The 21,255-nt window shown below is 39.3% G+C and overlaps 1 protein-coding gene across 2 annotated transcripts in view; it reads right to left on the bottom strand.

Annotated features, from left to right (window-relative positions):
- Positions 1-21,255, bottom strand: part of cygb2 (cytoglobin 2) — a 46,251-nt gene that overhangs the window by 10,257 nt on the left and 14,739 nt on the right. For both annotated transcript variants that reach the window (XM_076885069.1, XM_004539242.3), the window contains one exon: positions 289-520. In XM_076885069.1, coding sequence (XP_076741184.1) covers positions 289-520 — 232 coding nt within the window. The remainder of the gene's footprint in view (positions 1-288; positions 521-21,255) is intronic.

Below are 21,255 nucleotides of genomic sequence, written 5' to 3'. Positions count from 1 at the left end.
AAACAGAAAAACAAGTAAAACAGGAATTCTGTCCTGAGTAAAGTGGCAAAAGTGAAATATCCCCCATGATATTAGACTGGTAATGAGACAATTCTTTGGGCTGCTTTGATAATTGAAGGGGCTGCTGAAGCAAGAAAATACCTTTATTAAACTGCTAGTTATTCAGGATAGAGAACCCCTGACAATAATCTTTTGCCGTGCTTTGTTTCGCAGACAACATGTTTAAAAGTGTTTAAAACAAAGTCTGAAAAAAAAAAGCCCAAAAAACGGGTCATTTTCGAAAGTTACCTTAAAGTACACGGGTTCCACTTTGTGTTTGATAGCGTGGGCTTTTCCCACCAGGGCCAGCACCGACGACACCTTCTCAGGGTCGTGGAGGTTTTCCACCACACTGTTGATGGCATTCATCACCCTGCAGGCATGCTGCCGGAGTTGGCTGCTCCGTGCCATCTCCTCAGGATCCTCCAGGTGCTGAAACTGGCTAAAATACTGTTTGGCCGATGGGAAGTTGACAAAAAACCTAAAGAGGTGAATAAAATTCATCATTAAAATATGAAAGCAAAATTATTTTTTTTTACATTCCAGGTTGATGTGTGTGAATGAATACGTCAGTGTTTTTACATTTTGGACTAGTACTGTCCACAGAGGATGAAGTCTGCTGATCAATTTCTGATTTTTACTTGGGAACCACGAATAACCACATAATAATATATGCAGCACCCCTTTCTAAAACTACCATTTCTAAAAGTAGCAAAAGTCAGTTATTGTTTACAGTTTTTGTTATTTTTCTACACAGACTTAAAAAATCAAATGAGGGAAAGATTCAGAATAAAATACGGCTTATCGTCCCGAACCCCTCATTCATCAAAAGCTTGTACTCAAACATATGACTGTAAGTTAAAAATAATAGTTGAGATTGAACTGTATTTCCATTTCTATCAAAATTCAGGAGCTCCATAGTTCAATTAGATTTTAATTGGTCGCCTTAAGGTGGTTTATATTGTAAGGTAAAATATTAGAAAGAAACTCAAACAACCACACAGACCCCTATAAATAAGCACTTGGTGATGGTAGGAAGGAAAAACTCGATTTGAACAAAAATGTCCTACAAAACCAGGCTCAGGGAGGCATTTGGGGAAGGGGAAAGAGTAAAGAGCAAATGAGTTCATTAAGATATGACGTGGTAGGATTATTCGAGATGTGAGGAAAAACATGTTTGTAAGCAAAATTCAATTCTGACTTTAACAGGGAGCAAAAGAAGAAAAGCTAATATGGGAAACATATGGTTCCCCTTTCCAGTTCCAGTTAGTATTTTTGCTGCAGTGTTCTGGATCTCCTGAAGGTGTTAATACAAGACAATGATGGCGTGAGTCAAATGGAACAAAAGTCCGCTCCTGTATTGATGAGGTAAACGGCTGCCAACATGCCAACACACACACACACAAAGATCATGGGCAGGCAACCATCTTCTCACTCGTGGCTGCAAAGCCTATAATGTCTGATCATCCAGCAAATAGCAGAAAAGGGGCCAAAACTGCACTTGCAGCTGGCTCATTTATGATTAATGCCATGAAAAGAAAGCCCCAAAGTTTCCACTACACTTTCAAGGTGTCATCCTTTAAGACTCTGATGACTTGGGGACAAAGATTTGACATGTCCACTGTAATCATTAAGGACAATTACAGGATTCAGTATATAACATTTTAAAGCCTTGAAGATAAAAAGCTTGTTATTTAAATAACTGAAGACTCTGAGGAACATTTGATTGAATTCACACATTTTCCGTGGAGAGAAAATGTGGTTTTAAAGTCTTTGAAACAGAGAAACAAGAAAAAAATAAACTTTTACAAAGTGGAATGAAGTAATCAGTGTTCTTCTCTGCTCACCGACAGTAAGTGTACTAACAGGATTTCTTTGAAATGGAAAATATATACACTGCACTTCCAGAGGAATTTCACAAAGAATGAGGAAAAGAAGATTTAAAACCCTGAAACCATATATTACAAGGAACAAAAGAATTAGGAAAACAGGAGCAACAAATAATCTTCATGCTGTTGTTTACATTTGAATATCTGTGACAGCTAAAACATCTAGCAAGGCTTTATTGGCACAAATCCCATTAGACAACGGCAATAACAGCAGCGGCAATATATCATAATGAGAAGCACACTTGCATTTGAAGAATGTGTCGACTTTGGCTTTATCCAAATTTACACATGAAATGAATGACCCAAAGCCATTTAGCCACTAAAACTATCATCCCAATGATACCCCAAAGCTTTTAAACTCTCTACATGCCATAAATTTTAATCAACCAGTCTCTCCCTCTCTCTCTTTCTAAGTTTTTGACAAAAAGTGCAATTCCTTTCTGTAAAGTGTTTAATTCGCCTTGGCACCATCCATGCAGCAGGAAGTTCCCAGCAGAAACCTTTACATTACAGAAGCACTGATGAGACACTGCAGTCAAGACTGATCAGGCTCTTTGAGTGTAATCGGATGCAGGTGGGCTGAAGAGTGCCGTTTAATTTTCAAGCGTGGTGTATCAGACTGTAGCACGCTGAAAGACACCTACAGAGGTTGTAATATTAGAAATACATGTTAAAGCATGTATGTTGTTTAGCTTCAGCAATATCCTAGTTATGTGTATGTGTGTGTATGTATGCTGAGATTTAACTGAAAGGTAAAAGATAATTGTTTGCCTTCTCAAATAAATATTATCAAGCAAACTGGTGACATATGCAGGTGGCATGGCCGGTTTGAATGAACTATATGCGATTGATGTTTTTTTGGGCATGTTAGGCTGATTGGGAACCAACTTAGCAATCCTCTGGACGTATTCCACAACTGGTACGAGAGTAACTGCTCAAGGTTTTTGGTTTCCCTTTAGTAAAATCTTTGGCAAACAGTGCCCTGCAACAAAAACCTCATTGTGATTGCTTTGGTTGCTAGAGTTGCCACAGTTGCATGGAAGATGCTGACTTGTCTGCAAGCACTCAAATAGCCCCAAACAGCAACGATGCTTGACACAAACAAGATCCAGTTGCCTTCTAGGTAAAAGCTGTTTTACCACTAAAAGAACAACTTTTACTTTGAAGGTGAACAGTCTGTTTCCTGTTTGTGCTACATTTGTCACAGTTTCTCAACAGTCATAGTAGCACTGTATGCTACTTGGTAACCACTGAAATTGGTCACAATGGGATCACAGGCCAATCACTGGGCCTATGTAAACGGGGCTTAGCAGTTCATTTTAGAATGAATGCCACAACCACGTGCAGCAGACTGGGAACTACTTATTTTCTAAAAAATAAAATAATAATTTAAAAAATTTAAAAAAAATCCTAAAAGTGAAGCAAACTCAGAAGTGGCAGAAACTGAATTCCTCTTAAGGGCACTGATTCCAAAGCAAGTGAATCCTCAGACTGCCATGGTATAATGTCTACGTTTACAGCATTAAACAGCATTTACAGATTTGGAAAAACAGATTTGGTCTTGGATATTTTCCCTCTTCATATGAACTCTGAGATGAATGGCTATCTTCATTAAGTTGGCTCTCTTTGCTGTGTTTGTGCTGTTGAAGACTTTTGGAGTATTTTTTACAGATTTTCTGACTAATATCATGGCTGCAAGGTGCAGACCACCCAAGATGTTTATGTTTGGTGAGTACAATTATAGGGTTTGGCTTTTTTTAGACTGTTGCTTAACCTTGATTAGCTGGTATGTGGGATTGTGTATTGCACCTGTACAGTTTATAAACTCATCTTGTTGCCCTAGCTCACTTGTGTTAGCTGATAAATTACGACTCAGCCTTTTTTATTCATATCACAGAGGTAAAAACACAAAATATTAAAGATTCAAAAATACAGACAGTGTGTTAGATCAATTTTTATGATGTCTATGAAAATGCCAAATTTTCTATCAGAATTATGATGAAAATAAATGGTGATTTATTTTTAATATAAATTCTTCTAAGGCTCAAAGGTGCGTTCCCTTTGATCGTGAGCAGGTAGCTTCCTGCTTGGCTGTCAGTGTAATGCAGTTTTCTGTTGTCTAAAAAAGAATATGGCTCACTGTGCTTATTTGTGCTAATTTTGCATTTCTAGCACTAATTTGCAAGAATTTCTCTTGATCTCGATCTGATGCAGATCTCCCTCTTTAAATGGGACTACACAACATTTTTATTATTATTCCATCCATATTTTTCCCGTGATCTTCCTCGCTCCACCCTCTTAACAAAACAAAAAACTCATGCTGAAATAAATTAAAACTTCCAATCCTGACTTCACCATCCACTGGGTGATGTCACGTTGGCTTTGTCCATCTTTTGTTTACAGTTATTTACAGCTATGTTACATCTGAAAAAAGTTTAGTTTTATCACTCAATATATTGGCTCTTTGCAGTAGGGAATAATTTGAACATTCAGCAATATGATTGAACTGATTGGTAACAACTGACTTAAAATTTCAGCCTCAAAAAGATGAGCATCTTGGACCACTTTGAGCATTTTGGAGCCACATTTTGTTGTAGCATTTAAACCAGCGATCTCAATAAGGCATCTGTAAGAAACTGCTGTATCTTAAAGCCTTTAAAGTCCATTTATTTAAAACATAAATGTAACATTTTAAACATTATACCATGTTAGTAAATGGAGATATTTAGAGATGCATATTTTGTAGCACTGCTGTAGAAGATACGTTTGCCTTGACCTTGTTGAATTCATGTGAGTTGTTTGTGAAGCAGTACATAATGGCTTTTAATGCGAGAGTCCACAGAAAACATTTAAAGTACCTATAATTTGGTCACAACACATCAAAAAATATTTTGAGGAACATCCAGCTCGTACATTCAATGTTGGCGAAGCCCCATTTGTTGAAATCACAAATGTGTTTTATTTGTCCACAGCTTCCAGCATGAATGGTGTGAATGATCGGACTCAATAGGAGCGCGTTGGAAAGGTGAGACCTGCATTATTCTGCCAAACCTTCACACTGCACCCTGACATCCTCTAATGTTCACGCACAATGCCAGCTGAAACATTTTCCATTATTCAGAAATCCTGCGTTAAATGTGAGGACGGAGATAATTTCTGATCTGATGTTTTCGCTTTAAAATGAAAACAGACAAGACAGTTTTATTTTTAATGTCGTCCCTATTCCTGTTAAAACTCTAAATCTATTTCTTTCACCTGTACTTTAATTTCACTTGCTGACTCCAAATCTGAAAACAGTTTTTGTCTAGTACGTCCCTTTTTTTTAGTTATGATGTTCCAAGTAGTAGACAATTACAATGACTGGACATAAAGAGCAATGGCGTTCAGAAATTAAAAAATAAGTTTGATCTCCAGACAAGTGAAGCCAAAATATTAAAGAAGCCCTTTTTGCTGATCCTGTGCTTGACTGAATCAGCAGCACAGGGAGCATTAGTGCAGGTTGTCCAAAAATTTTCCTGGCAGTCACAGAGCACACAGTTATGCTGAGCTTTAACATGCTGAAGACATATCAGCTAATGAGTGCCAGAATTTCACTTTTTACATTCTGCACTCAGCTTTTTTTCCACCAGATCTGTCAGTTTCATGTCAGTGATGAGCATGGGAAAAGAACAAGATATAAAAGGGATGGAAAAATTATATTTAATCCAAGCATGATGGGTGACTACTGTTGAGTGTTACAAAGAGAGACAGATGCACAGTGCTAGTGCCTCAAACATTTTTAAGCATGCGGTTTTATTTTGAGCATAATATGTTATGTTTTAAAACCCTAGCTTTAGACTTAATGTTAAATGGCCTGTATTTGTATAGCGCTTTACTAGTCCCTAAGGACCCCAAAGCGCTTTACACAACCAGTCATCCACCCATTCACACACTGGTGATGGTAAGCTACATTGTAGTCACAGCCACCCTGGGGCGCACTGACAGAGGCGAGGCTGCTGGACACTGGCGCCATCGGGGCCCTCTAACCACCACCAGTAGGCAACGAGTGAAGTGTCTTGCCCAAGGACACAACGACCGAGACTGACCAAGCTGGGGCTCGAACCGGCAGCCTTCCGATTACAAGGCGAACTCCCAACTCTTGAGCCACGATCACCCCAATGTTAGAAATGTCATAGGTTTGCGCGTAGACTCATTGCACTCTTTGTTTGGTGGTGCTAAATTTTTCCTTCAGAAGTCGCTTCATTTTTCATGGCAAGGTTTCAACAAGATGCTCTAAACGTGCTTTACAGATTTTGGTCTATGATGACATCATAGCATCACACTGTTGCTTCAGATTTGTTGGCTGCACGTCCGTGATGTGGATTTCTCGTTCTAACATATCCAAAGACCAAAGCTGCTCTGTGGTCTGTGGGATTCAGAGCTGGTGACTGTGGAGGCCGTTGGAGTACAATTAACTCATTTTCATGTTCAAGAAACTTGTTGAGAGAATTTGAAGTCTGTGACATGAAGAGCATTATCCTGCTCGATTCAATTCAATTTTATTGATATAATGCGAAATCACAACAACAGTTGCCTCATGGCGCTTGATAATGTAAGGTAAACACCCTACAATAATACAATGAAACCCCAACAAGCAGATGATCCCCTATGAGCAAGCACTTTGGTGACGTTTTTTGTAAACAGAAGGAAACCTCTGGCAGAACTAGGCTCAGGGTCCAAAGTGTGCTGAGAAAAGATCCCTCACAGCATTACCACCCCCAGCTTGAACATTTGTTTGGCTAATTAGATATTTGCATTAACAGGCAGGTGAAGAGGAGTGCCTAATGAAGTGCCTGGTGAATGCATTTGATTACACAAAAAGGTTCTAGTTAAATTATGTCCTCATAATCATCAGTTTTACTCGTGACCATAAATACAGAGGTTCATAGCACTGGACATTTCAGTCCCGACCAAAAGTGGCAAACCAACCAACCAACTGATGAATCTGACAGGGAAGCAGAACATTGTTCTCAAACAGAGAAGGAAGCAAGTATTTTCAAAGCTTTGCCTCAAAGCTCTACTACAGAACAAAATGATTTATCTCTGATGTCCCTGTAGTGGGTTTGAGTTCTGACCAGTACCTAAAATCAGAGTTATTTTAGGTGAAGTAAATTCCATTCTTCAACCACCATGGTAGACTTAAGTATGGAGATAAACAAAGAGAAACTAAAACATCTTGTGGGATTCTAGTCACAAAGATTTGTTTTGACAAAGGGTTTGACAGTTTTCATCGCAGCAGCCTGTGGCCTCGCAGCAGCTCGGTGTGCGTGTGTGAGAGCGTTTCCACAAGCCTGGCTGCAGGAGGATGGCACAGATTAAGTACTGCTGGTTTTCACAGACAATGCAAAGCGTAGCTGTTAACACAACGCTTTTGAAATTTACATACAATGAGTGCAGTGACTGAAACAGCTGGATTTAAATACGCACACACACACACACACACACTTCTGCTCTGGCCCAGTTTAATTCTTCTCATTGCTTGAGCTAACTAAATTCCTCGTACCGTTATTTCCCCGCTGGAGTTTTGCCCTCAGCAGCTCTGCGACAATGCATCCACATCCCCCAGATCCTGTGTCATGCTAGGCTTACAAACACTTGTGTCGCATGCAGAGCCTCTAGCTTGGCTCTACCAGCTGTCACGATACGTAAACAGTCTTTATAATTCAGATGCTCTCTACTCTGCTTAGACAAACATGAAAGTTAACTGTAGCGCTTAGAGAAAACAAGACTTCTCTCTGATGTTTTCTCTGTAGAAAAAAATTGTTTCTGTGCCAATCCTCTTGTGTTGGAATGATAAATGTTTAATTCTCTGTAGCCAAGCCATGGTTGTATAGTACATTACAAGAAACATGGCAGGAATACAAGGGGAACATCACTTTGCACAGAAAAAAACCTTGTTCTGATCTGAAATCTCAGCGCACAAAAGGCTCTGTCACAGTTTCAAAAACAGACTCTAAAGATTTGAATGATTCAACTGTTTCTTTTTTTTAAATTTTATTTCAGGCACATTTGTTTTGGCCTAAGCATTATTCAGCCCTGTATCTCAGGAATTTTAATTTTTTTGAATGATTCACAAGACACAGGGGGAAAAAGTGTGACTGTTATGTAACAAGATGGAGGATAGTTAAATATATTAAACCGGCTGAACCAGATCACTATTTAATAAAAGTCTACAGAGGAAATGCTAGCTGTCCTTTAATTCACTTTATATGTAAATAATAGCTGTAAATCTTTCAGTGTGACGAGAAAAATGATCAGTTGTCAGCACACACATATTTTTACGGTTGAAGTGTCTGCTTTACCCTCCCCAGGCCTGGCTATCATGACCCTGGGTCTGACTTTAGGTTTTCTTTAACTTTTGAGGGTTTTTTTCAGATGTCCATAATTTTATTTATTGATCTTCATTTCTTCTTGAGCATTTTTGGAACTTTTAGTTTATCATATAATTTAGTCTCAACTTTACAGTTTTATTTGTTTACTGCAGTGTCTTCTGTCTCACCTCCCTGTGTCAATTTCTCTTTAACTTTATTCTTGAGTCTATTTTTCCCTGCGTATGTAATCTCACTTCCTCTTCTATGTTGGCAGTTACTTGCCTCTGTTGTCTTGTGCTTTACTTCACCTCCTGTCTTGATTGTTTGCACCTGTGTCTTGTTTTCCCCAGCAATGTCCACTTTCATTGATTTTCCCTTCTTGCTGTAGATCACTATCTTTCCCTGAGTCTCTAAATCCACGTTTATTGGTAACTTGAACAAAATTCTGTTCCACATACAAATTTTGATGACCGTTAAGTTGAACATGACACATGAAACAAATGCAAACAGAGAACGTGACATCACATTTTCATCCAAAGAATTCGGATTTATAATGAACCTTTTTAGAAAACAGATCTCAATAATCGCAGTAAGTGTGACAACGTGCATGCAAAGTTTTGTTCAGATTACCCCACCTGTTAAGGCAGGGATACATTACATAGGTATACATACATATGCCACAATAATTACAATACACATTTTCTGTAATTGCAAAGCATGAAAAAAAAAAATAAATTCTGAAGCCAGTATACAACCTGTCTATTAATGTTCTTATTTAGGACATGATAGTAAATACACACACACACACACACACACACACACACACACACACACACACACATATATATATATATATATATATATATATATATATATATATATATATATATATATATAATTAGGGGTGCAACGATACTCGTATCGATATTGAACCGTTCGATGCAGTGCTTTCGGTTCGGTACGCATATGTATCGAACAATACAAAATTTGTAATTTATTTTATCAACTTTCCTTCTGACGATGCTGTCTGTGTTGAGCGCTCAGTGGATCTGCGCTCGACAGTGCAGCCTAGGCGGAGTAGTCGAACGCAGATTCACTCAGCGCAGGGCAAGCTAGCAAGACAGAAGTTAAGCTCTCCTGGCAACATGGCAAATTGAACCTCCCCCACCCTCATTCAGATCTGGCGTTTGGAATTATTTTGGTTTTCATGTGACGTATGACCCTGAAGGTAAGCGCGTCATGGACTAAAGTAAAACAGTATGTCGGATGTGCCATGCAATGCTCAATTGCATGGGTGGGAACTAGTGTGTTAGCGCAGTTAGCTCGTTAACGTGTTGGCCGTCTAGCCCCACGCAGGGGTAGCTCGTTAACGGAGATTTGCCGTGTTGTGGCTTTAACGTCATTTCAACGAGATTAACGCTGACAGCACTAGTGGGAACACAACGAATATGACTGCACATTTACTCCGACATCATCCTAGTGCAAAGACAAGTGGAAGCAGACAAAAACAACAAGCACACCCATATGGAAAAGAAATAGTAAAAACATACATGATTTACTCATGAAAGTGGCCACTTTCTCATTACTTTCTTTTTTTTTTTTAGTATGTATACAAAACATACAAGTTTCATTATATAATTTTTCAAGGGATCTTATATGTGTTTTCACTCTTGTATGCTTTTCATACAAGTTTCACACAAGACAGATAAAAACTTTATAAGATTTATATATATCTTTTCCATATGGGCACATGCTACAAACTTTATCCGAGTCATTTAGACAGCCGTTAGCACATGATTCTCCTTATGGGGACCTATATGTTTAATATACTGCTAAGAATATAGCCCAGAAGAAGCGGATAGTATAGCTTTTATTTTGGAAAGAGACATTTCTCTGTAATAAACTCTCTTTTTCAAAGATGAGTGATTCCTCAATCAGATACAGGGCTTGCAAAATCGCTAGCCCGACGTCCCGGAGCTAGCGATTTTTCCAGTCGGGCTACCAAAATCTATCTCTGCCCTGCCCGTCGGGCTATTGTAGGAAGGAAAAATATATGTCAATGCTTTTGCATTCTTTCAGAAATGTAGCTGGGTAATTATGTCATTGGCATCGGTGAGCCACTGTCAATATGTGACATATTGAAATCGCGTTTGAATTTGCGCTTGTTTTTTGCTTTCACTTTGCAATCGCACGAACTGTGTATAGAGAGCGAGAGCACTGATTGGTGAGTGATGATAATTTGTGCACCAATTCCTCTGACATCGTCTTATTAATCATTAGCTTACTATGCAAACATGACAAGTGAAATCTCCCGCAGCAAGCTTAAACATGTGAGAGGTTGATCGCGCAGAGAATCGCTGAGCTTATGTGTGTGTGTGTGTGTAAAAGCAGCAGGATATATATTTTAGTTCTGCTGAGCCAAATAAGACAGGTCAGGGTGAAGAATCTTATCTGGTGCGCGTCTTTTATTTTGACAGCGAATGCGCACATGCGGACCACTTATGTGCACCCGTGTAAATAACATAATGTTCTGCCGGGTGTGTTGTTGGTTTTCTCTCGATTTCTGAGTCGACAAGCGCCTTTGTTACTGGGACCAGTCATTTTAAGAAAGGCCCCCATTAGAACCCATGAGAAATGCAAGAAATGCATTATTGCTCAGTCTGCAATATCTTTCCCAGAACAAACACCAATTGCAAATAACATACTAAAAATAAACCTGAAAATCAGTTTAAAACAGCGTACTATGTTGCAAAGAGTGAACTAACACTGGCAAAATTTAGCAGTCTTTGCAAACTTCAAAAAGCAAATGGCCTCGATCTTGGTTCCACTTGCCTCTTACCCGTGACTTCAGTGGAAATTTCAAATTCAGGATCTGACACAGACTGATTCATGTTCTACACAGTTCTTACAAGTTCATAGAAATTTCTGTTCAATTAGAACCAAGTATTTGAGTTAATGTTGTAATTTGTTTTTCAACAATTTTTTGATTAATGTTTTGTTTCCTTTACAATATTATACTTTAATGTATAATATTGTAAAGGAAACAAAACAAGAAACAAAACATCAATCAAAAAATTGCTCTCTTTTTTTATTTGGGCTACTTAAATTTATTTTGAGCTACCAAAAACTGAAGAGTCCCTGCCCGAAGGGCTGCCAGGGATTTTGAAATTTTGCGAGCCCTGAGATATATTTCTTTTTTTTATTTTATTTTTTGTTTCAGCAACATTAAATTTAAAAACTGTACTTTTGAGTTAAAATATATATTTATAATTTTAATAAATGACAAATTAAAAAGGCATGAACATTTTTTTTTTGTATCGAAAAAATATCGAACTGTGACACCAAAGTATCAAACTGAACCGTGAATTTTGTGTATCGTTGCACCCCCAATATATATATATTTATATATATATATATATATATATATATATATATAAATTAGTGAAGAAATCTGTCTTGCTTCAATTGAACCTTTCATGTTTAACTGGTTGTAACATTATCTTAAACAACTGGAAGAGTTTAACTTTGTTTTTTGTTTTGTTTTTCTATCATTATACAAATGCACAAGGCATAATAAATCTTTCCTATTCTGTCACCCTCCTGAACACAGCCATTGCATTACATTTAAAATGAAGTATCTCAAAGTTATTCCACCCAGCATAATTAAAGAGGCTTGAGGGACTTCACAGAGAGGTGTACAAATGGAGGAGAACACGATGGACCACAGTGACTATCTGATAAGTTTCGGTGCATGTTTAGCACTTTGGAGAGCTCTGAACACATTCCTGCACCTGTCTCTGCATTTAAATGAAGTCATCAAAGATTAAGCAGCACCATTAGCGACGGTTGTTAATCGTACTTTGATTACACTGGAAGGGTTCGTCTAATTCTTTGAAGCACCACGAACAACCTTGAGCCTCACTGCTGGAATTTCAAGGACATCTTTTTTTCATAAGACAAACTCTTCAACAACACGCCACCGGCTTAATTACCGACTAATTAAAGGAACCCATGTAGTCCAGATTTTAGAAGCTCTACAGTCAGATAGCTGCAGGAAGTCTAAAAAAAAAGAAAAAGGAAATGACTAATTAACTAAGTTATTATTATTTATCTGTAATATCCACAACTCCTGAACGGACTGCCATGAAACCTTATAAAGACATTAATGAGCTTCAATCTGGGACAGGAGTTAACCAAATTATTTGTGGGGTACCCCTTTTTTAAATATTGATTATATACTTTAGCCCACACTTTAACTATATATATAGTTAAAGTGTTAGTATTTTGCTCAAATGTGTCAGACATGTTTTGTATGTCACTGAAAATTATTTGGAATTCCTCAAAAGTTCTTTAAAACAAAGAAGCTCTTTGTATCATTAGGGGTTTTGGAAATCAAAAGGAAACTGACGGGGACATCAAACACAAAATATGTTACGTTAAAATTAAATTAATTCATGGAGCAAAACTTTGAGGTGTGGCTAATTATGTATTAACACAGAAAAAGGAACGACATGCTGACTGTTTAAAGAAAAAACTTGCTAGTGATTCTGTTTAAAACAAGAGCCGTGCACGTATTGGATCACTCACTCATACTTTCCTAACCTTTCTTACAGTGTGGAACTGTCTTGCCTCGACCTTTAAAACAATTAATTTAATTATTTTATCACAAAAACACAGATTACTAGTAATCATTCCAGCTGAGGGGTGCGCTATGAAGATTAATGAGATACTGAGCTATGTTGAGCTTGAAGAGTTTTCTGTGCCATGTCTAAATAACCGTGGTAACTTATGCCGACCCTGTGACCTAGGGCCCAGGTTGGAAGTGCCACGTTTTCACTGATTTTTTTATTTCCAGTGTGTTTTAAGTGCAATACATATTCTCTACTATATTTGTTACATGTTCAGCCAATTCACAGTAACACCAACTGTGCAATTGGCGAAAATGTATGAATGTCTTCTGCTTACTCCTAATAGTGCTAAAAGTCTCTCTTACACTACTGGAGCTGAAGCTAACAGAGCTCAGAAAAAAAAATCTATTTTGAAAATCCATCAGTGGCATTTGTAAGGAATTTATTGCCAACAATATTCCAAACTAAAGTCTTATCCCCGTCTCCTTTCCTAGGCTACCGGAAACTTACGAATCCGAACATGCGGAGTAACACTGGATCTTTTAATGTGCAGCTATAATGTTAGGAATAAATAGCACTGAGTAGTAAAACATAACAGGAGATTATAGTTATTTTTCTGCTCAGCTTGCTTGTGATGATTATGAATTCACAAGATTAATGATCTTCTCTCTCGTTTTATTTGCAGCCCCAGTGTTGCATTCGTTTCTTTATCACTAGTTCCTCTGATAATGCCTCTGATTTGAGTAGATGGTGCTCAGTTGATTAATTTGTGCAGAAGAGAAGTCAAGGGATGCATCAAGCACCTCCTTTTCCTTTTTATGTGAGTGACACAGAGCCTGAAGCAGAAAGAAGTTAAGAAAGAAAGTTGATAACCAATAATATGACACCTACCACCCACAGCTCGTGACCATTGGTGAGGGTAGGGACATAGATCAACCGGTTTTACACTCAACTCTCTCTTCATCATTATGGACCGTCTGTCAATCGTCTGTCGATCTCCCGCTCCCGTCTCCTGTCACTCGTGAACAAGACCCTGAGATACTTAAACACCTCTATTTGGGGCAGGAACTCATCCCTGCTCTGGAGTGGGCGCTCCACCCTTTTCCAGCTGAGGACCAGGGCCTCAGATTTGGAGGTGCTGATTCTCATTCCCACCACTTCACATTCGGCTGCGAACCATTCCAGTCCAAGCTGGAGGCCATCACCTGATGAACCCAACAGAACTACATCATCTGCAAAAGCAGCAATGAGATTCTGAGACAATCCAAGTGGAAGCCTTCCACCACCTGGCTACACCTAGAAATTCTGTCCATTAAATGAATGATGAATGACTGATGACAATTATGAACAGTATCATGACAAAGGGCAGCCATTACCCACCAGAAACAAGTCTGACTTATTGCCAGCAATGCAGACCAAGGATGAAGAGCTGGTCCAGTGCTCCATGACCAGGACAAAAACTGCATTGTTCTGAGGTTCAACTAACAGACGGACTCTCTTTTCCAGTACCCTGGTATAGACTTTCCCAAGGAGGCTGAAGAGTGTGATCCCCCTATAGTTGGAACACACCCTCTGGTCCCCCTTTCTTAAAGATGGGAACCACCACTTTGATCTGCCAATCCAAAGGTACCACCCCTGATCTCCATGCAACGTTGTAGAGGCATGTCAACCAAGACAGCCCTACAACATCTAGAGCCTTCAGGAACTCAGAGCGAACCTCATCCACCCCAGGGGCCCTGCCACCAAGGAGTTGTTTAACTGCCTCAGTGACCTCACCCCCGCAGATAGACGAGTTGATTTAAGGAGGTCCTCGAAGTACTCCTTCCACCTTCGGCAATGGAGGTGCTGAACATGGTCCATTCTGACTTAATGTCCCTAGTCTCCCTCAGAATGCCATTGAAGCTCTGTCGGAGGTGTGAGTTGAAGATCTTGTGAACTAGGGCCTCTGCCAGGCGTTCCCAGCACACCCTCACAATATGTTTAGATGCACCAGGTCTGTCCAGCATCCTCCCCTGCCACCTGATCCAACTCACTACCAGGTGGTGATCAGTTGACAGCTCAGCCCCTCTCTTCGCCCAAGTGTCCAGAATATATGGCCGCAGGTCTGATGACACAATTACAAAATCGATCATTGACCTACAGCCTAGGGTGTCCTGGCATCACGTACACTTATTGAAACCCCTATGTTCAAACATGGTGTTCATTATGGACAAACTGTGGTTTGCACAGAAGTCCAGTAACAAAACACAGCTCGGGTTCACATCCAGGAGGCCGTTCCTCCCAATCACATACATCCAGGTCTCACTGCCGTTGCCCACATCTGTTGAGTGTTGAAGTCTCCCAGTAGGACAACATGAGTCCCCAGGTGGTGCACCCTCAAGCAGCCCGCCCAGGGACTCCAAGAAGGCCAGGTACTCTGAACCGTCATTTGGTGCATAAGCACAGACGACAGTCAGGACTCGTTCCCCAACCCAAAGGCGCAGAGAACAAACCCTCTCATCCACCAGGAGAAACCACAACTTACAGGCAATAAGCTGAGGTATACTAGGGTACCCACCCCAGCACGCCGCCTCTATTAATGTTATTTACAAATCAGTAGCTATTATCTATCACCTACTCTAACATAATGTTTGTGTAATCAAAGTGAACATCTGTAATGCTACCCTTATGTGATTTTTACTGCACTACGAACTTTAAGTAATTTTAAAAGAACAAAGAAAACAAATTAAATATATACAAAACACAATACTATTCCCTTAAAAGTAAATAATGCTCAAAGCGAGCTGCTTTGGCAGAGGTGTGCTTCTGGTGTGCTTTTTGTTGATTTTCTTTTTTTTATTTACACAAATAATGTTTATATCTAAACAAAAGTTATTTCCAGACTGTGACTAAAAGTTATTTCTCAAATCCAGGAGATCAAATTACAAAGAGGTAATTTCACAGTGCAAAAAAGGTTTTAAAAAGCAAAAGAGGGGTTTTAGAAGATTTATGGCTTTATTGCTGGTCTTTTTGTTTTCCAAAAGAAAGAATATTAATATTTTAAAGTGTGAATGATTTTGGGTGTCATGGTTATTTCTTTTTGCTTTTTTTCAGGGGGGAGGGTAGATGACTTTTAATTATAGAAATTAAGGTCAGATATATACAAGAACTACTTGTAAGCCTGTTGAGTCAGATACACGGTCTGTGGACTTTATACTTTTTACTGCTTGCACAGTCTGCGTAATGTGTAAATAAATAAACTAAACCAAGAAAATGATAGCACGGCTGAGCTTTTTCCTTTTCTCTTCATTAGTTATTGTAGTTAAAAACTACAACCACTTCCTAAAATACAGCAGAGCAATCACCTACAAATTTAGTATACATACAAAAAAATTTGTGCAGTTAATCAAATGATACCATCTTCTTCTTAAGAATGAAAATGTCATTGATTCCTCCCATCAGCACCATACCTACAACAATGCTATGCGAGTCAACGCACTCGGAGTCTAATTGTATTCACAAAGCTGCCATATGCACTGCTCTGACAATGCCTGGGGCGCTCTCACCTTTTGGTGCAATTGCATTTGTACGCACTGGTGAGATCAGCTGAGGCTTTTGTCGCTGTCTGTTCACTCAATGCAGCCGGGCAGATGGATTGACATGAAAACATTAACTCTGTGTTCTCGTGGCAGATGTTGTGCACTGCTCACAACAAGAAGATTTCAACCGCCCCAAGTGTTTGACCCAAGCCGCAGACTGCATGCCAGCTATTGACGATTTCACTCTTTTCTGTCAGGGGAGTTTGAAACTTGAAAGTGTCTCTCATCTTATGGACTGCTAATAAGTCCACTCCCTTGGAAGAAGAAAAGAGCTCCTAGTGTTAAACTAAACTCAAAGAAAAAGGACATGAGCGATGCATCGGACAGATCTACTAGTCACTGAAGCTTCATCAGCAATAGTCTCAGTGGAAGAGTGGATATCAAGACGCAAAGAACAATGAGAAACAAGGAGAAAAAGGTCAGGAGCAAGTATTTAGTATTAGTATTTAGTATTTATTTATTTATTGTCATTGTCAAGAACAATGAAATTGCACTAAGAGTTTGCAGCAATCTGTGAAAAACTGTGGAGGCTCTGTCGGGGCTGGGGAGCTTGTTAAAATGGATCCAATCATGAACCCCGTAAGTGCCATCAAATTTTTATCCACCATGTAATACCATCTGGAAAGCATCGACTGACAATGGCTTCATTTTTCAACATGACACTACCAATGCAGTAAATGCATACCTGGATAGAAAAAGACGGACAATAGAGCACCATCAGTCATGGACGACTTCAACATTATTGAAGCAGTGTCGGATCATCTTGACAGAGAACGGAACAAAAGGACATCCAACATGCAAAGAAGAGCTTTGAATGTCCTTCATGAAGCCTGGAGAACTGTTACTGAAGACTACTTAAAGAAATTACAATAAAACTGAATAAGAGTTTAGGCTGTGTTGTCAAATACAGATGATCATACCAAAATGACTTTGAAGCTCATTAAAACTGTACAAACTCTGGTTTTGTCTCTTATACTGTATTTCTATGGATGTTTGTACAGTAAATTTAACTCACTTCACATGTTCCTGTTAAAGTATAAAGAAAGGTAGCTCAAGAGTTTGACACTGTATATCTGTGCAGGTCTGCTTTTTGTTTCTTCTCTCAGGTTGTTTTCACTTCTTGATTACGTTCATCTGTGTCTTGCTCTCCTGTGTCTCATCATTAACTATAGAGTTTATCCACTCCTGTCTCCTGTCTCTATTTCTTTGTGGGTGTTAGCTTGTCATGTTACATTACTTATGTAATGTGTTTATGCTGTGTTTTTTTCCTGTGGATATTTTTGGACAATATGTGGCTATTTTTGATTCTACTTCAGTCTGATTAATTAGACTGAATCTGTATCCTGCATTCGGGGTCCTCTCTACTCATTACTGTAAGTTTACATGTTAATTAGTCCTCAGGTCATTCTGTAGGTTTGTGTGGATGTGAGAGTGAAAATTTCATCTCTATGGAAGAAAAATAGAAAAATATTTGCACAAAATAATTTTTGATAAAAACTATTTTTACATGCTTCCCAAGTTGAGTATATTCTGATCCTGTTTATATGGCAGTAAATTAACACTTTATGTGGGCTCTGCTGTTTCTAAGCTACAAGAAACGCTAAATTGTCAGTATATAAAAAAAAAAAAAAAAAAAAGAATTCGTGGACAGGTGATGTGCCTGGCAGCTTTGACTTAACGGATTAAATGGTCATCATGGTTTAGCTGAGATTTCAAAGGAATACCCATGTCACCTTTTAGAGGGGGAAAAAAGTAATAAGAAATGAAAGGAGCGACGTCAAGGAGAAGAGCTCTGCAGAAGCACAGAACGAGGCATTCAAGCGCCAAAGCCTGTTGCTGTCATCCACAGATAAGAGCACACGAAACACACACACACACACAAGATGCTCTCTGCCCCATCTGCTCCCCCTCGGGGGATTATCGTCACCTCCAACCGAAAATCAGTTTGTCGCAGTCACATCAGTCTCCTTGGCTACGACTCGCTGTCCATTTTAACAAGCCCTTAAGGTCTCAGTGACACTGAGACAGTTTAGCTGAGGATTTAAATAAATTAAGCCTCTCTTCTTTGATATATATTTTTTATTTATTTATTTTTTAAATGGAAAAAGGAGAAGCGCCGTTAGATCCTGTTGGTCTGCAGCTCTGTAGAGTGAAGCATTACAGAAGATTGTTCGATCCTGGAAAAATGTTTAATTTTCACATGACTTAAAAAGACAGCAGCAGTGAAAGAGAGAAATGTGAAATAAAATATAAACAAGGTGAGAACAGGTCAAATTTAAGGTGCCCTTTTCACAGTTTTCACTTTACTTGTGAGAAGATGTGGTGTATGGAGCCGTCTCAGCATCTTAATGAGTGAGGAACTTGATGTTCCCTCCTTTCCTGCACTTGTCACAGTTCAGTTATTGTTGAGAGGCTGAGGGATTTGGTGCAGAACATGGTGTGGGTGTGCCTGTTGTGGTGAAAAAAATCTGTTTGTGCCGTCACTTTGGGATCTGCCTTCCTTCTGGGGAAAACCAAGTTCTTATAGCATAGCTCATTACATCTGGAGAGCAGACTGCAGGCTCATAGTTAGAGTTAAGCGTCTGGGAAAGATGAATACATGTGTGCTTCTGTTACTGTCTAATACAAAAAACAACATGAAAGCATTAACACAAAGTATTAATTCAGTACTTTGTGTTAACTGAGACACAATAGGGATTAAACAGAAGTTTTTGTGCATCATATCAAAGAGACCTGAAAAAAACTGCATATCAGAGCGATACGTGGTGCGATGTCTGGTGCGATGCCTGGTGCGTCACCACGTGCATTGCAGGCTGAACAATGCTTCAAGCTAAATATTGAAGAGATGCTACAACAGGCTGCTGCCGATCATCGAAATGATGACATCCGTATCTGGTACCATACAGACGCGAGCCTATTTAGTCCGTTGTGATGGCAGGCCAACACAGTGATGGCAAGGTTTACCCCTTCTGGTCTGCTTCCAAGTTTGTTGTGCCTGGAAAAATTCCAGAAGGATTTATCCAGGAGTCATACAAGTCTGAGAATGAAGCAGCAGCTGCAAAAACTCAAAATCTTACCAAGTATATTTGTCTTATTTCTAGTCAAAATTATCTCATTACACTTAAAATAAGACACAATCAGCTACAGGGCAACATTTCAGTAAGCTAAAGGAACTTGTTTCAAGACAGTGAATCTTGAAACTAGAGAAAAACTAGAGATTTTTCACTTGTTCCACTGGCAGATTTTTTCACTTAATACAAGATATTTTAGCTTAAAATAAGTGAAAAAATCTGCCAGTGGAACAAGTGAAAAATCTCTAGTTTTTCTCTAGTTTCAAGATTCACTGTCTTGAAACAAGTTCCTTTAGCTTACTGAAATGTTGCCCTGTAGCTGATTGTGTCTTATTTTAAGTGTAATGAGATAATTTTGACTAGAAATAAGACAAATATACTTGGTAAGATTTTGAGTTTTTGCAGTGGGATACACTGTCTTTGCACTTATATGAACTTGAGTGTAATCCCATTCTTAATACGTAGGGTTTAATACGATTTTAACCCATCTTTGGCAGCTATAACAGCTTCACCTGTTCTGGGAAGGTTTTCTACAAGGTTTAGGAGTGCGTTTATGGGAATTTGGCTCATTTGTGAGGTCAGACAGTGATGTTGGAGAACATCACAACAACAAGAAGGTCTGGCTCACGGTCTACTTCATTTCAGAGTTGTGCTAACCCAGATTTGTCCATTGGATTGGCAGATGGAAAAGTGTTATTCATCACTCCTGAGAGTGTAGTGGTGATGTGCTTTACACTGATGTATCCGACGCTTTGCACCTCACTTCGTGATGTAAGGCTGGGATGCAGCTGCTCGGACATGGAAACTATGAAGTTCTCTACACACTTTTCTTAAGCTATTCTGAAGGCATCATGACTGACCTCACTCTGTGATTTTTACGTGGCCTACCACTTCATGGATGAGTTGCCGTCATTCCCAATCATTTCCACTTGGTTATAATGGCACTAACAGTTGACTATGGAATCTTTAGTACCAAGGAGATATTCCGACTGGACTTGATGCACAGGTGGCATCCTATCACAAGCCCACACTGGAGTTCACTGAGCTCCTGAGAGTGACCCATTCCTTCAAAAATGTTTGTAGAAGCAGTCTGCATGCTTAGTTGCTTGATCTTATATACCTGTGGCCATGGGAGTGATTGATACATCTTAATTCAATGATTTGGATCGGTGAATGAATACTCCTTGAAATGTAGAACATCTCAGAATAGAATATCTATTTCTGAGTCTGAACCTGTTGAGGAAAAGGTTTTCAGCCACATTCATCTGCAACCTTATTGTTTCGGCTTCCCAGACATGCCATGAGGGAGGGAACCTACAGTGATGGTAATTCGAAGGGTTTGCTTTCCAGCTCAGCTCTCTTCAGTACAAAGTTTGGAAAAAATGCCCGCACTAGTTCACTGGTCCCATCAACAGGCTCTCAAAATACTCGATCACCCTTGCTTCACGCTAACCCACAAAGAGCAGTGCACCATTGTACTTGAGTGTTAGCCACCTAACACTGAGGGTTACATTCCAGGGACGCCAATGGAGCCAAAACAGAGTGAATCTCATCCCTACCCGTCCTTTTTCACTGCAGAGCTTTTTGTGTACCTCAGCAACGTCTGTCAGGAGATGAGGTGAGGCCACCCCTATATCTTCAAACTGCCTTCGAGACTGAGGACGTGCTCATCCGGTTCAGGAGCACCTCAAAGAGCTCTT

Source organism: Maylandia zebra, linkage group LG6 (assembly GCF_041146795.1).
Source record: "Maylandia zebra isolate NMK-2024a linkage group LG6, Mzebra_GT3a, whole genome shotgun sequence".
NCBI classification, from domain to species: domain Eukaryota; kingdom Metazoa; phylum Chordata; class Actinopteri; order Cichliformes; family Cichlidae; genus Maylandia; species Maylandia zebra.
This window is presented reverse-complemented; position numbering and strand designations above follow the sequence as displayed.